This window comes from Diorhabda carinulata, chromosome 4 (assembly GCF_026250575.1).
Source record: "Diorhabda carinulata isolate Delta chromosome 4, icDioCari1.1, whole genome shotgun sequence".
Lineage (NCBI taxonomy): Eukaryota > Metazoa > Arthropoda > Insecta > Coleoptera > Chrysomelidae > Diorhabda > Diorhabda carinulata.
The window spans coordinates 21,348,798-21,362,827 of record NC_079463.1 but is presented as its reverse complement, the minus strand read 5'-3'; the positions used below and the strand labels follow the sequence as shown (position 1 = coordinate 21,362,827).

General features: G+C 30.1%; 1 protein-coding gene across 1 annotated transcript; it reads left to right on the top strand.

The window, feature by feature from the left end:
* The first annotated feature begins 51 nt into the window (after positions 1–51).
* LOC130892532 (porimin-like) lies at positions 52–8,653 on the top strand. Its single transcript, XM_057797987.1, has 4 exons — positions 52–408; positions 460–540; positions 1,637–1,904; positions 3,231–8,653. Exons 1-4 carry the CDS (start codon positions 351–353, stop codon positions 3,346–3,348), a joined length of 525 nt encoding a protein of 174 aa, XP_057653970.1. The 5' UTR covers positions 52–350; the 3' UTR covers positions 3,349–8,653.
* The last annotated feature ends 5,377 nt before the right edge of the window (positions 8,654–14,030 follow it).

Genomic DNA, 14,030 nt, shown 5'->3' with positions numbered 1-14,030 from the left:
CTGATTTCATAATAAATATTACCAACGGTTCCAGAAATTCCTACTCAAATATTTCTCGAACGCACTTCTATGTATTGACATTAGCGACAGAAATTTGTATATTTAATTGACAGTTATGGCAGTACGTATACTTTGGTTCTGTAAAATACTGTAGATAAAAAGATTTGAGAAGCGTCATTATTTTTTGGTGATTTCGTTCATTGTCTGTTGTAATTTATAATTAACAACTTGTGCTGTGATTTTATATTACCTTATCAATACTAATTAGATAACTGAATATATTCCAAAGAAAAATAATCATTTAGTATATTTCTAGTCTGAGGAAAATTAAATATAATCTATTTTTAAATATGAATTGTGTGTTACCAGTCTTGTTAGTTTTATTAAGTTTAACTTTTTCTAATCAAGGTAAGGTAATTTGGGTAAGTATTCCAATTTTTTTAAAAGTTATAGTTTTAGATAAATCTATCGCCGGATCTAATGATACCATTACAATCAATGACCATACTGAAAAAATTCCTCATACCATAGATGTCCAACGTAAGTATATTGTAAAAATTCAGATTTATATTGACTCTTGTTGAAAATATTTTGGCCTTAAATTAACATTAAATGTTTTTATATTTGAACTATTGATTAATATGTGGGTATTTATGGTCAAAAAGGGGTGTAACATGCTCATTTACAAATTATTATGTTTTTTAATACTTGAAAATATAATCTACATTCCTTTTATTAACATTTTAGAAATTACTTTTTTCTCCATGGGAAATATTAGTTTATCATTAATTCGATCACTTTTGGTGTTGTATATCTTATCGTAACGATTTATTTCTCACAAAAGCTTCTTAGTGAAAAGTATTGTGAATTTTAAATGCCACTAGTTGAAAATTCAGGATATTTGAATAATGAATCATGAAGTTTGAATAGTAATATGACGATATTTGGTACAGGATGCTTTCCCACTGTGTTTGGGTATGATTTTCGAAGAATTTGATTGTCAGTGGTGCTGCAGTGCATTTTCTTTTATATTTTTTAATTCTTCCCAGTATTTTATTAAGGCATAGCTTCATCATAATCTCTTTTGAGTTTTTTACCAGAAGGACATTAAAATGTTCGATCTGGAGGATTCTATTAATTGATCAAGAAAAGGCTTTGTCCCTCAAGTTATGCAGCATCATCTAATCAGTTATAGACAGTTCATTTCAGTCAGCCCAGTTCAAATAAGTATTTGGTGCTGATATAAATTGTCAATGAGGAATTTTCTTATCATTTAATTCTAAAAAATCGCCAACAACAGATTCTTCAGTCTTTTGTGAAGTTCATCATCGATTATAGGTTCAGAGTAATTCTATGAGATATGATCGACGGCCGTATTTAGTTGACCATCCAGTACGTCTTCAATAATAATTGAAAAATGTGGATTTCTCTATTTTCCATAGTTGAAAAATGAGGGGACCTCAATAGTATAAAATTAAACATTATCCATTATGCAGAATCAAAATAGTGATATTTGAGGTTGAGTTTCACATTTATGAATGATATTTTCGGTTTGATGTAATTTTTATATGAAAAGTTAATTTTTTATGACTTATATTTATTTAAAAGCAATATTTATTACCAAATTGGGTTTTAGCGGAACCTGATCAACAAAATAGCACTACAAGTTCTCCTATTATTACTACCACATCCAATGGAACCAATATTACAACTACCGCTGTTACCACTACTAAGTCACCCAACACTACAACTGTGTCACCTAATTCAACATCTACTACTGCTTCTTCCACAACTACAACCTTGGTACCTACTAAGCCTTCTACTTCAAGTGTGACACCCAGTTCTTCAACTAAGGCACCTGTTTCGACGTCGACAGCAAGTCCAGAACCTGGACATCATCGAAGGTTAGTAAATATGCTGTAGTTTCAAGTTTGATATTATTTATTTAAATTTTTATATATGTATGTATTTTAGTGATGCACCCTGTATATATTTTTTTAATTGACAATTCAATTTGACTAATACCTCCCATAATGTTTCATCAATTTTAGTCATAAATTGATGAACTATCCTAAGTTCAAGGTTAAGATGCAAAAGTTGGAAATATCAATCTAATGTTTTTTTACTGTTATTTGAATTACTAACAAAGCCGTTAATTCCAAGGTGATAATAAATAAATAGTTCAATAAACAGGAAACAGATAGTCTTTGTTTATACTTTAAAATCATGTTTCACTTATCAACAAGAAAAAAGGCAAACAAAAAATTATTTGTTTAAAAATAATTATAGACTCGTCAGTTGAGTCAGTGAGGTTATTAAATAACTAAACTGTCAAATATTTCCATTAGAATTTACAAGGGGAAACTCAAAAATAATGGGGGTTCTAAATGTGAATATGAAATAGCGGAAGCAGTTGGCCAATGAGATTTTTTTACCATTATAATTGGAAAAGCCTCGAAGCTCATTATGTCGTTTTCTTTACCACAAACTTAAAAACATGATGAGACACGAATATCAAAAATATGAACCAAAAATTTGTAATTTGGTTCCTTCAGAAGTGTATCAGACTGTAAATATTTCTACAGTAAATTAAGTTTTATTAAAAAAACTGTTAGTCTTTGTTTATTTATTATTACTTTTAAATATATACAGGTGGTAGTAAAATTAATTCACCAAACATTGCTTGGAAATACCTCGAAGTTTATTATGTTATTTTTTATACCACGAACAAAAAGACATGTGCTGTTAAGACTCAAATATCAAAAATATGAACCAAAAATTTGTAATTTTGTTCCTTCAGGAGTGTATCAGACTGTAAATATTTCTACAGTAGCTTAATTTTTATTAAAAAACTGTTTGAAGCTTATTATGTCATTTTCTGTACCTCAAACAAAAAAGCATGTGCTGATGAGAGTCAAATATCAAAAACATGAACCAAAAATTTGTAATTTTGTTCTTTCAGGGGTGTATAAGATAGTAAATATTTTTACAGTAGCTTTATTTCCATTAAAAAAGTAAGAATTTGTTAATTTGTTATTACTTTGAAATATATACAGGTGATAGTAAAAAATTTATTAAGAATTTTTTGTAAACACTTCGAAGCTTTTTATATCATTTTCTGTAGAAAAAAGTGTATGCTGATGAGACTCTTACATCGAAAACTTATTGCACGTTCATAATCTCGAGGTATAAGTAGAAATATGTATACACTTGATATTTTTTTCTTTCAGTTTTGATGGACCGAGTTTCATTGGAGGTATAGTATTGGCGTTAGGATTGGTCGCCATAGGTTTTGTAGCCTTCAAATTCTACAAGGCTCGCATCGAAGTTAATTATCATACTCTATAACCCCATGACAGTTTAACTCTTAATATTTAAAATGTTTAATATGTTATTGTGAATGTGTTGAAAACTGGTCTATACTTACGAATATTTTTGATGAATTATGTTTAGGTTTGATCTAATTTCTCGATTTTTTAAAATCTTTTAATATATTTTTTTGTTGATATTAGATTTCCAGTTTGGAGAAACGAGTTTATATCCAAAGGAAATCGTTGGCTTGTTGATAATATTTTTTTAAATTGTGCAGCTGCTGTCTCGAGTAAATAAACTTTATCTGTTGTTATTCAAGTTTATGTGGAGAATTATTCAATGTATTACGAGGAGTGGCGTATTGACTTGGTCAAAGTATGAAAATTATTAGAATTTTAATGATATATACTGTTGATCTCAACATGTATGTTGACTAATTCTTTGATGTTCGCGAATTAATTTATTGGCGGTCTTTTCGAGAAAAGTAGTAAAACTCTTGGATTTTCTTGATATTCCACTGAAAATTTATGACGTCTCATTTTCTGATATGTTTATATTGATTTATTGGCACACTTTGCAAGAAAAGTGGAAAATTCAAGAGAATTTTCTTGACTGACATTCTGTAGATCCGAACAAAATCAGTTTTTCACCTCGCTTTATTAATATATTGGCATTTCTTTCAAAGAAAAAAAAGTCTGAAAATTCCTTGGTTTTCCTCAGTATCAACTGAAAATCTATATGGTTGTATTTTCTATCGTCTTTAAATTGATTTATTAGCAGACATATGGAAACTGGGGAAATTCAGAGGATTTTCTTGATACATACTTTAGATCTGAACAAAATCATTTTTTAACCTCACTTAATTGATATTTTGGCATTTTTTTCAAAGCCAGTAAGAAAATTCGTTAGATTTTCTTCGTATACACTAAAAATCTGTATAGTTTCTTTTTCTAACGTCCTGAGATTGATTTACTGGCAGACATTATAGATCTGAACAGACTCATTCTTTTACATCCTTAAATTGATATTTATTGGAAATGTTTACAAGGAAATTGGAAAAATTTTTTATTAACCACTAAAAATTTGAATATTTCACTCTGACTTTTTTTCTCTTTGTGCCCTTTAACTAATTAATTCTGTAATGTCGCTAAATTAATTTATTGGCTGTATTTTTGAGGAAAATGGGAAATGGATTAGAATTTTTTTAAAAGAAATAGTGCTGAATGTAGTTTTTTGACGTTTCCCGGTCAATGTAGTGGCAGTCATTTTCAAATTTTTAAGGATACTGTGAAAATTTCTTGAATTTTCCAAGTTATTGCCGATTGTCGTTTTTTAGATGTCTTCTAATAATTTTAGTGGCAGACATTTTCATTTTTTTTTAAGGAACTTGTGAAAATTTATTGGATTATCTCAGTCGTTTGACGTTTTCTGATCAATTTAATAGCAGACATTAAAAAAAATTGAAAAATTAACAAATCATTGTTAAAAATATCTCAAATGCCGTAATTTTTGACAAAAAAAGTTATTTCAAGATTTTAAATTTACTTTTTTTTTATAGCATTGGTAGTTATTCCAAAAATATTCGTAAAGTTTTTCTAATTTTGAAAATTTTAATTATTTTTCTTTTGTATAAATACAGACCAATTTTCACCACCTTCACGACTTGATTTTCTTCATTATATACCATTTGTATGATTTAAACTTTCTTTTATGTGATATATGTTAAGAATATTTCCATTTTTTCTTTTTAATTTCATATTTTATTAAAAAAATTACACGATGATCTTAACGATCCGATATTATAGGAATTATTCAATGTAAAAATAAACCATCTCGAATTTTTTTTTTTTTCGAAAACTTGGTATCTCATTTATCATGGTATTGATTCGTTTTTATATTTGCATTTTTTAAAAAAATTCTTGATAATTATCATTATATGAGTCACAATAGTTGAAAACTTGAAAATGGCGAAAAATTACGGTACGAACCTGGTAAAACTACGAGGAAAGAAGTTTTTCGTTCCAAAATTGTTAAAAAAAATGAGAAATTGCGAGAAAATATGGTTAAAAAACAAGAAATTTTAATTTTTTAGTTTTTGAAATTATAATTCGGTTATTTAGATTTTTCATTCAGTTTGTTCCACGCACTTTTCGCTATTTTTCCAGCCTTTACCCTTTTTTCCATTAAATTTTCGGCATTTTTCAGTCCTTTCATTATTTCTACGCACGTTTTTGGCTATTTTTTCAGCCCTTTCCGTTTTACCATTCAATTTTCGGTATTTTTCAATCCCCTCAGTTTTTTCAAGCACTTTTTGATTATTTCAGTCCGTTCAGCTTTTCATTGAACTTTACGCTATTTTTTCAGTTTCTTCAGTTTTCTCATGCAATTTTTGCTATTTTTCAGCCCTTTTTGTTTTTCCATTAAAATTTCGATATTTTTTCAGTCCCTTCAGTTTTTCCATGCACTTTTTGATATCATTTCAGTCCGTTCAGCTTTTCTTTTCACTCTTCGGCTATTTTTTCAGTTTCTTCAGTTTTTCCGTGCACTTTTTGATACTCTTTCAGGTTTTCTTTTATCTTCCGCTATTTATATATAAAAAAACGACGTACAATTCCGGGTACCTGATTTTTTTATTGAAAATTTTCGAAAGTTTTCAATTTTCTCATCTTTTCATCGTTTTTTGAATATCAGAATTTTTTTCGTGTTAAAAAATTTATTTTTTCTTTTCGATTTCCGTACTTTTACCCGTTTTATTCTAATTTTTCTCCATTTTCAATTGTCGACACTATTTTCTATTATAGAATGAAATTTCTTATTTTTTTAAAAATAATTTATCACCCATCCACGTAAATTAGATATAATCGAATATCAATTATCATCATCGAGTAATTAAAAAAACGAATTTTTCAAATTAATACTGATGATATGATAAGCATAACATGCAGTGACCGGTTTATTCGAAAAACCGTCACAAACACTTTGCACTGAAGTAAATCCGGTAGATGTTCGATGAAGTCAATGATATTAGCCTGCTTAAGAGATTCAATTGCACCTCGCTTAGAATACTTCGATATTTTCCTAAAAAAAATAGTTTGAGCGCAATTTCGGCTTCTGGTACAGTCTATTGTAGATTAGCGAATGATTTGAGAAATTCTAGGATATAAATTGTTGATCTAAGTTTGTTCCTAAAACATTTATACTCGAAAAAAGTTATTTGATTGCAGGGTATTTAACTTTGACATTTAAAACTCGTTTGTTTCAGGAAAAAAAAACGATTTTAATATTGGAAGCTCCCATATTAACAGCGTTTGTTCGAACGTTGTTTTTTTACGAAGCTTCCGGACTAATAATTAGTGATTCAGCTTGATAACTCGTGTTTACGTTAATCGAATACAAATTTGTGTTTTTTCCTTGAGTTTTCTGTACTAAATGGCACGTTATTTGATATATATATTTTTCTCTGAACCTCCCGTACTAACGACAAATGTATGAATTTTATTTTTCCTCAAATTTTCCATACTAAAAACAAATTATTCGATTTAATTTATCTTATAAGCTCCCGAACTAACAATATTTGATTTGACTGTGTTTTTCCCTGAAGCTTCCCTACTAATTACTCTTGATTGGGACGTAATTTTCTTGTACTAATAATGATCGAATCAAAACTTGTGTTTTTTTATTTTTCGCTCCCAAATGGCACGTGATTTGACATATATTTTTCTCCGAAACTTCTGTACTAATCACAAGTGTCTGAATTTGATTTTTCTCTAAATTTTCCATACTAATAAGTAATAACTTAGTTCAAGTCTTCGTTTTTATTTGAGATTCCTTTGCTAATAACCCGTTTTTCTAATTTTTGTGAATTCCTCCGTATTATCACTTGATCTAACCTAAGCTTCCGTACTAATGACCTGACTTGAGCTGTTTTCTTCCAAAAGCTCCTGTACTAACAGCAAATAATTTAATAAGTTAATTATTGACTGTATTTTATTTTTCTTTAAAGCTTCTCTATTAATATAAAAATAGCATGAGCTTAATTTTTTTTGGAAGCTCTCATACTAACAAAACATGAATTGAAAATGTTTTTTTTCCAAAATTTTCCTTTTAACGTGACAGGAGTTTTGTTTTTTTTTTCAAATTTCCTATCCCAAGTCATTAATGTAAGACACTTTTAGTCGTTTGTACCATAACAGTGAAACAAAACGGAATAAATTCTTAAAAAAATTTGTTTTGATACGATTGGTTGTAGATTGAGATTATTTCAGATTATTTTTATTGGATGAAACATACTTTTCGTACTAATTACCAAGAATATTGTTTTTGTTCGAATTTATAGTACTAATGCAAGGTGAAAAATGATAGGGACCTTTTTAGTCATAATAGTGAAATAAAATAAACGGAATTTCAAATCAAATAAAAATTGATTTTCATACGATTGGATTTAGATTGAAAACATATAAATATTTGATTTATTTGAATCTAAAACACGGTTATGCATCTTTACGATTACAAACAATAAAAGTTTTATACCTTGCAATTCAATTATTTTCAAATTTATTGCAGTAATTTCAACAAGTTCTCAAAGTTCTTGTTATACAGTCATGTTCCAATTAGATTTTTGTTACAAACTATTTCGTCTATATCTATAAATTTCTGTTTTTATATAGATTTGAAGTCGCCGTTGTAGAAATTATGCGAAAATGATAATATTGAAAACACGTTAAAATATAACGTCAAATTTGACACCACTATCTTTTCTTCGCATATTCATTCATAATTCCATTCTTTATTGAGTATTCTTGCAGTTTCTTCGAATCCAGAACGGTCTAGAACATTGTAGAACATCATGAGTCTTCAATAACTGCTTATTCATATAGGTAAAGATCAACTTTGTTTTTCGTTGTTTTTTTAACGTGTTTTTTCTTTTTATTATCATTCTCGATATAATTTTCGTTAAAATCTGCCCTATGAAAGTGCTCTTATCTCCCGAAATGTATAAAAAACGAAAGGTGCGCCACCTAGTCTTTCTAGATGGTATATTTTGTAAAATATTTATCTAAACAGTTGACGAATAAGAGACGGTATAATATTTTTTCTATTTTTCATTTATCGAATGTTCGTTCTTCGAATGGATATATTGAGCCGCTCAATTTTTAGAGCTTGAAGAGCGGTAATATCCTCGAATGTTGCTCCACGTACAGTAATTTTCACTAAAATAAACGTTTGTTTATAAACGTTTATTTATACACATGTAAAATAATTTTTTCTCAGTGTAGATATAAATAAAGACTCAAATTTATCACGATTGTTTGTGTGGTCCAATAAATCGTATTTAAATACATTGTGTGTCTTTACTTTTTTTTCTTTCCCAAATAATTTCCCAAATTGAAATAATTTCTAACAATTCTATGAAAAAGTTTCCTTCTTTGAATCACCCTGTATTAGATCTAACAAAAATTTATAAAATATATTCTGATTAAAAAACAATGGTTGCAATAACTATTTTTTCAAATACACTTTTCTATTAATAGAGGACGATTTCATATACTTTTGAAATAACCCGTATAAAAATTTTTTAACTTGAAAATAAGGAGAACTTGAAATTTGAAATGATTATGAAAAATTTTAAAAGATCTATATCGAAACCGCCATCTTTCTCGAGATATCTAAACTGATAATATGTACATATAAGATGGAAAAATTATTTACGAATCAATAAGAAATATATTTGAATCGTAATTAGATATACGTTGTTCTCACAAAAAAGAATAAATTGAAATTGATAGTGAAATAATTAATTTCCTTCCACCTTAAGCCATCTGTGGTAAATGTAGCAAACTAGTAAATTCAATTTTTTTACAGTTTCCTACTCAATTCTAAAATAGTTTCCAATAATTAAGAAAAAGTATATTTCTCAAATGGAAAATAAGAAAAATTTGAGATGGAATATCGTTGGATAAAAAATTAGTTAATAAGTAAATGATTATGAAAAATTTCAAAAGATCTATATCGAAACCAGCGCCATCTTTCTCGAGGTATCTAAACTCGTAATATATACATATGAGATGGAAAAAATATTTACGAATCAATAAGAAATATATTTGAATTATAATTAAATATACGTTGTTCCCACAAAAAAGAATAAATTGAAATCAATTATAATGAAATAACTATTTTCCTCTTACGTTTATTTTGAAGCCACCTATTGGCAATATAGAAAACTAGGAAATTTAATTCCCTTACAGTTTTCTACTCAATTCTAAAATAGTTTCCAATAATTCAAAAAAATATATTTCTTAACTGGAAAATAAGGGAAACTTGAGATGGTATATCGTTGGATAGAAAATTAATTAACAAGTAAGTGATAATGAAAAATTTTTAAAAATCTTAATAGAGATATATAATATATTTCTAACCAATTAATTATCAATGATTAATTAGTGATCAAATTCCGTGGGCTCTACAGGGTGGTCAATCATCAAACCAACAATTGAATAACGCATTAATTGACAGCGGGGGGAAGCCATTTTTAAAATTTAGTACGCGTTGAATGTTTCAGTGGTTGTTAGTGATTAAAAGGTGGACATTCTTATAAAAATGTTTTAAAATTAATCGTCAATAGTGAATATTGATGCAGTTAATTATTTTGTGCTAAAATTGAGTGACACTTCTCAATTATTATTTAACACGAAATTATATTGTTTGGTAAATTTGCATTATATATATTTCCAAATGCACTTTATATACAAATATTTTATAATAATTATTAATTAACGTGTAATTAGTATGAATATCTCATTTAGTTGAGGTATGTATCGAATTTCATATTTTGAAGCGTTTTTATTTTCATAAAACAAATTTTGAAAGTGATCAAATAATTGCGTAATATGAACTTCACTTGTGGTTTTATGAAAAACAAATTTTTAAAGTAAAAGAGAAGTAAAAATTGTCAGATTTTGATAAATAGTTGATTCCATATATATTCAAAATCGCATAAAACAATTCTAATGATTGTGAAACATTAAATTCAACTTTCTGTTCAAGTAACAGTTTTTTCATAACAGTTTCAAATAAAACTTTCTTTGATATCGATATAGATATCGTTATACAATGTTAAAATTGAAATTCCGTCCTGTATATTATTATTTTTGAAGGAGATTAAAAATTTTGTTACAACTACCTGTTTTTCGCGTAAAGTAATTTCAATAAATTCGAAATGCTATGAGATTGTCTTCTTCATTCCATATGCATCGTTTATTACTAGAGATTTCTTATCGCTACGAGAATCATGTCATATCTAGTTGGCTACTCCGCAGAGTATACCCAGCTAACTTAGATGTCGTCGCTTGCGGAGAGTCATCACGTGAGCGTACTGTCAATGAGGTGTCAAATAGGACGCGGACGATGTACCGATGCTCTATAGGGTCATTTGCGTGTTTCTTATACGACGAGGGAGTTGAGTCTCTAGTGAAATGGTTGCGGTGTTATTTTGTAAAGTTGGAGTATATACAGCGTGTTCTAAAAAAGATATATTAAAAATAATAATTTTTTAAATATATACGATAAAGTATAATAATTTTTAACGAGTTTTTGCTATTATTCCATCTCGTGACTCATTTCAAATGAATACAAAAGCAACGTATCTAAAAACAAAAACAAATCAAGTGACGTTGTCATGATAATTGAGTGACATGAGGTTCGCGTGCTACCAAACATCCCTGACACCTTGTTACGGTCATAGTTGCTGCAATGCACATACTCCATGCAAATTTCTCTTTCCGAAATGAATATTAAACTGACACCTAGAGAAATTGCTATAGCGTAAAATGTGTCTGTCTGGTCGTGTACTGATACCGAAAAAGAAATTATGATATAATAGAGAAACTTTTGACGGTTTTTGTTAATAGTTAACTCAGTTTTTTGTTAGTACCGGAACGAATCAATGAAAACAGTGGCCCTTAAAGTTTTAAGTTCAACACTAGAGGGCGTATTTGATGCACGATGGATTTCATCTATATAAAATGATTTTTTGAACACTTGAAGCGCCAGTAATCACGTAGATAATTATATGAGTTGGTACTTGTTAGATAGAACCGACGTCGTGATCTTACCTGCAGATGGAACGGTCTTTACTTTCTTTGGAACCGGTTCATTCATCTTCTCGACGCTGTTTTTGTTCCATTGTGAACAAACGCGGCATCCATCTTGCGCACAGATTTTTCATGTCGAAATTTCCGGTTAATATGTCTACTAAATCGCGCACTTCCAGACGACGGTCATCCGGTACCGTTTTGTTGATTTTTTCCAACATTTCTGGAGGCGTCACCTTATTTGGTCGACCTCTGAGATGCTGGTCTTCGCAGGTCACACGGCCTCGTTTTTTACTGTTAAGTGTAGTCTCACCCAGAGTTCACTATTGATGGTTGCCAAACAAAAAATTAACAACGTGGCGTCTATAGTACTACTGGGACCACCCTGGTATAGGCATTTCTTCATAACAAGGTCCCCACTTTCCCCCACTTTTTAGATAGTTTACACTTTGCGGAATGCAAAATTTGTTGATAGATTCGATTATCGTACATAAAGTTCTGCTTAATTACGTAATTTTTTAAAAAAATTGTTTTTTCAATCTTATATTTTCAAATACACCTCCTAGTGATGTATTGGAAACTCCAAGAAACAATTTTCACGGGGAGATTTTTGAATTTGGAACGAGCGCCCTCGGAAGCCCCCGAGTGCCGAATTTTCCCGGTAATTCCGTAAGTTTGTAATTTTACCCTTTAGGGGCTTCCACTTTTGCTCTTTGAGGCTTGCCCCTCTGCCCTCAGGGGCCATCCGGATTCTACCTTAGTGATCGCCCAGGTTCTCGTTTATCAGTTGTTGAAATTCGGAAGGAACGTCTCCGGAAACCCCCGAGTGCCGATTTTTCCTGGTCATTCCGTAAATTTGTAATTTTACTCTTTAGGGCTTCCACCTCTGCTTTTAGGAGCCGCCAGGGCCCTCGGCGAGAATATCAGTTGATGAAATTCGGAAGGAACGCCTCCGGAAGCCCTCGAGTGTCGATTTTTCCTGGTCATTCCGTAAATTTGTAATTTAACCCTTTGAGGCTTCCGTCTCTGCCCTTAGTGACCGCCTAGGTTCTCGACGAGATTATCGGTTGTTGAAATTCGGAAGGAACGCCTTCGGAAACCCCCGAGCGTCTATTTTTTCTGATTATTCCGTAAGTTTGTGATTTTAGCCTTTGAGGCTTCCCCCTCTGCCCTTAGTGACCGCCCAGGTTCTCGGCGAGATTTTCAAGTGTTGTATTCGAAACAAGCATTTCATTTATCCCAAATGACATTTTTATCCGTGTCAACGATATTTGTTGTCTCAAATTGTTTCTAATTCGTTTCTGAAGACAATGCGAAAAATTGAATCTCGATCCGAGCTGTTCTAGTGGATCTAGAAATTTTGTCTAGTTTTCCTGGTCTATTTTAGTTTGTTAATTAAGAATATCTGGACCATAATGGATCATAGAGAAAATTTTTAGACCTTCTGTGAAGCTGCGGATATTATTTTGGTTATATTCTTTCTAGCTTTCTTTGGATTTTCCCGGTAACAAATTTAATGTTGCTGCATTTGCTTTTTTTATGCTTTCTTCAGAAGCCCATATTGCAAACTTGGAAACTTCTTTTTCTATGTTTCTATGAATAATTTCGAATCCGTAAATGACTTTACCAATGAAAAAAATCTTGTATACCGGCTGTCCTCGTGAGCTGTTACAGAACTATAAAGTCTTTATTATGGAGATAATTATTGATAGTATCTAGGGCGGCTTCGAAATCGAACGCCAGTACTTATTATTTACATGATTTTCAAATAAAGCTCTGATTTTTCTTTTAACATGGTCGTTTCTCTAAAATAGAATTTGCGTTTAGGATCTAACTTAATTAAACGCAAATTTCTAATATCTGACTTCATAACGAGCGATTTCGAATTCAATTAAAGTTGCAGCCGATATCTAACAATCTTACATGCAAAACATTTTGACGTAATCGTAAAGTCCCAAGTTGAATGTAATACGAATGAAGCTGTCAAACAGCGGCGTTCGATTATTTATATTAAATAGGGATTTTACACTTGCTGGCGACGGCTACACCGATTTGTTTACGGTAATTAGAGATGATGTATTCGTAACTGAAGGTTATATTATGATGAACTGCATATTTAAAAAATCGATTGAAGTAAAGAATTGGAAAAATGAAATTTCAGTACCACCAGATTGTCTACGGAATATTCGCGTCGGTTGAAATCGATATAGACGAAAAGGGTGGACGTCTGCACGCGCTTTTGCCCAAAGGGGTCGGTTAATAAACTAGACCCTTTTTATTTGCAACAAATCCAATTTGAGACCAATCAAAAGCTGCCAGTTATATGTCACGCGATTTACCAAAGATAACCTCAAAAGAGTTGAAGCGCGCATTGTATTGAAACTGAAATTACTATTTTGTGTTTCTGAAAAGTTTACTGAATACCACGGATTTATAACTTTTTTAGGATAATAAGCAAGAGAGATTATTGAGATTCAATAAAAAGCTAATGTATTTTCAAATTTTTTTAGTATTTATGAATTGAATTTTTTAATATTTAAGAGTAGGTTTTTGTAAGCAACAATTATTGATGTTAAGAAACTGGATTTTCTCTCAAACTTTGACACATTTGTGGTAAAAAAATTATCA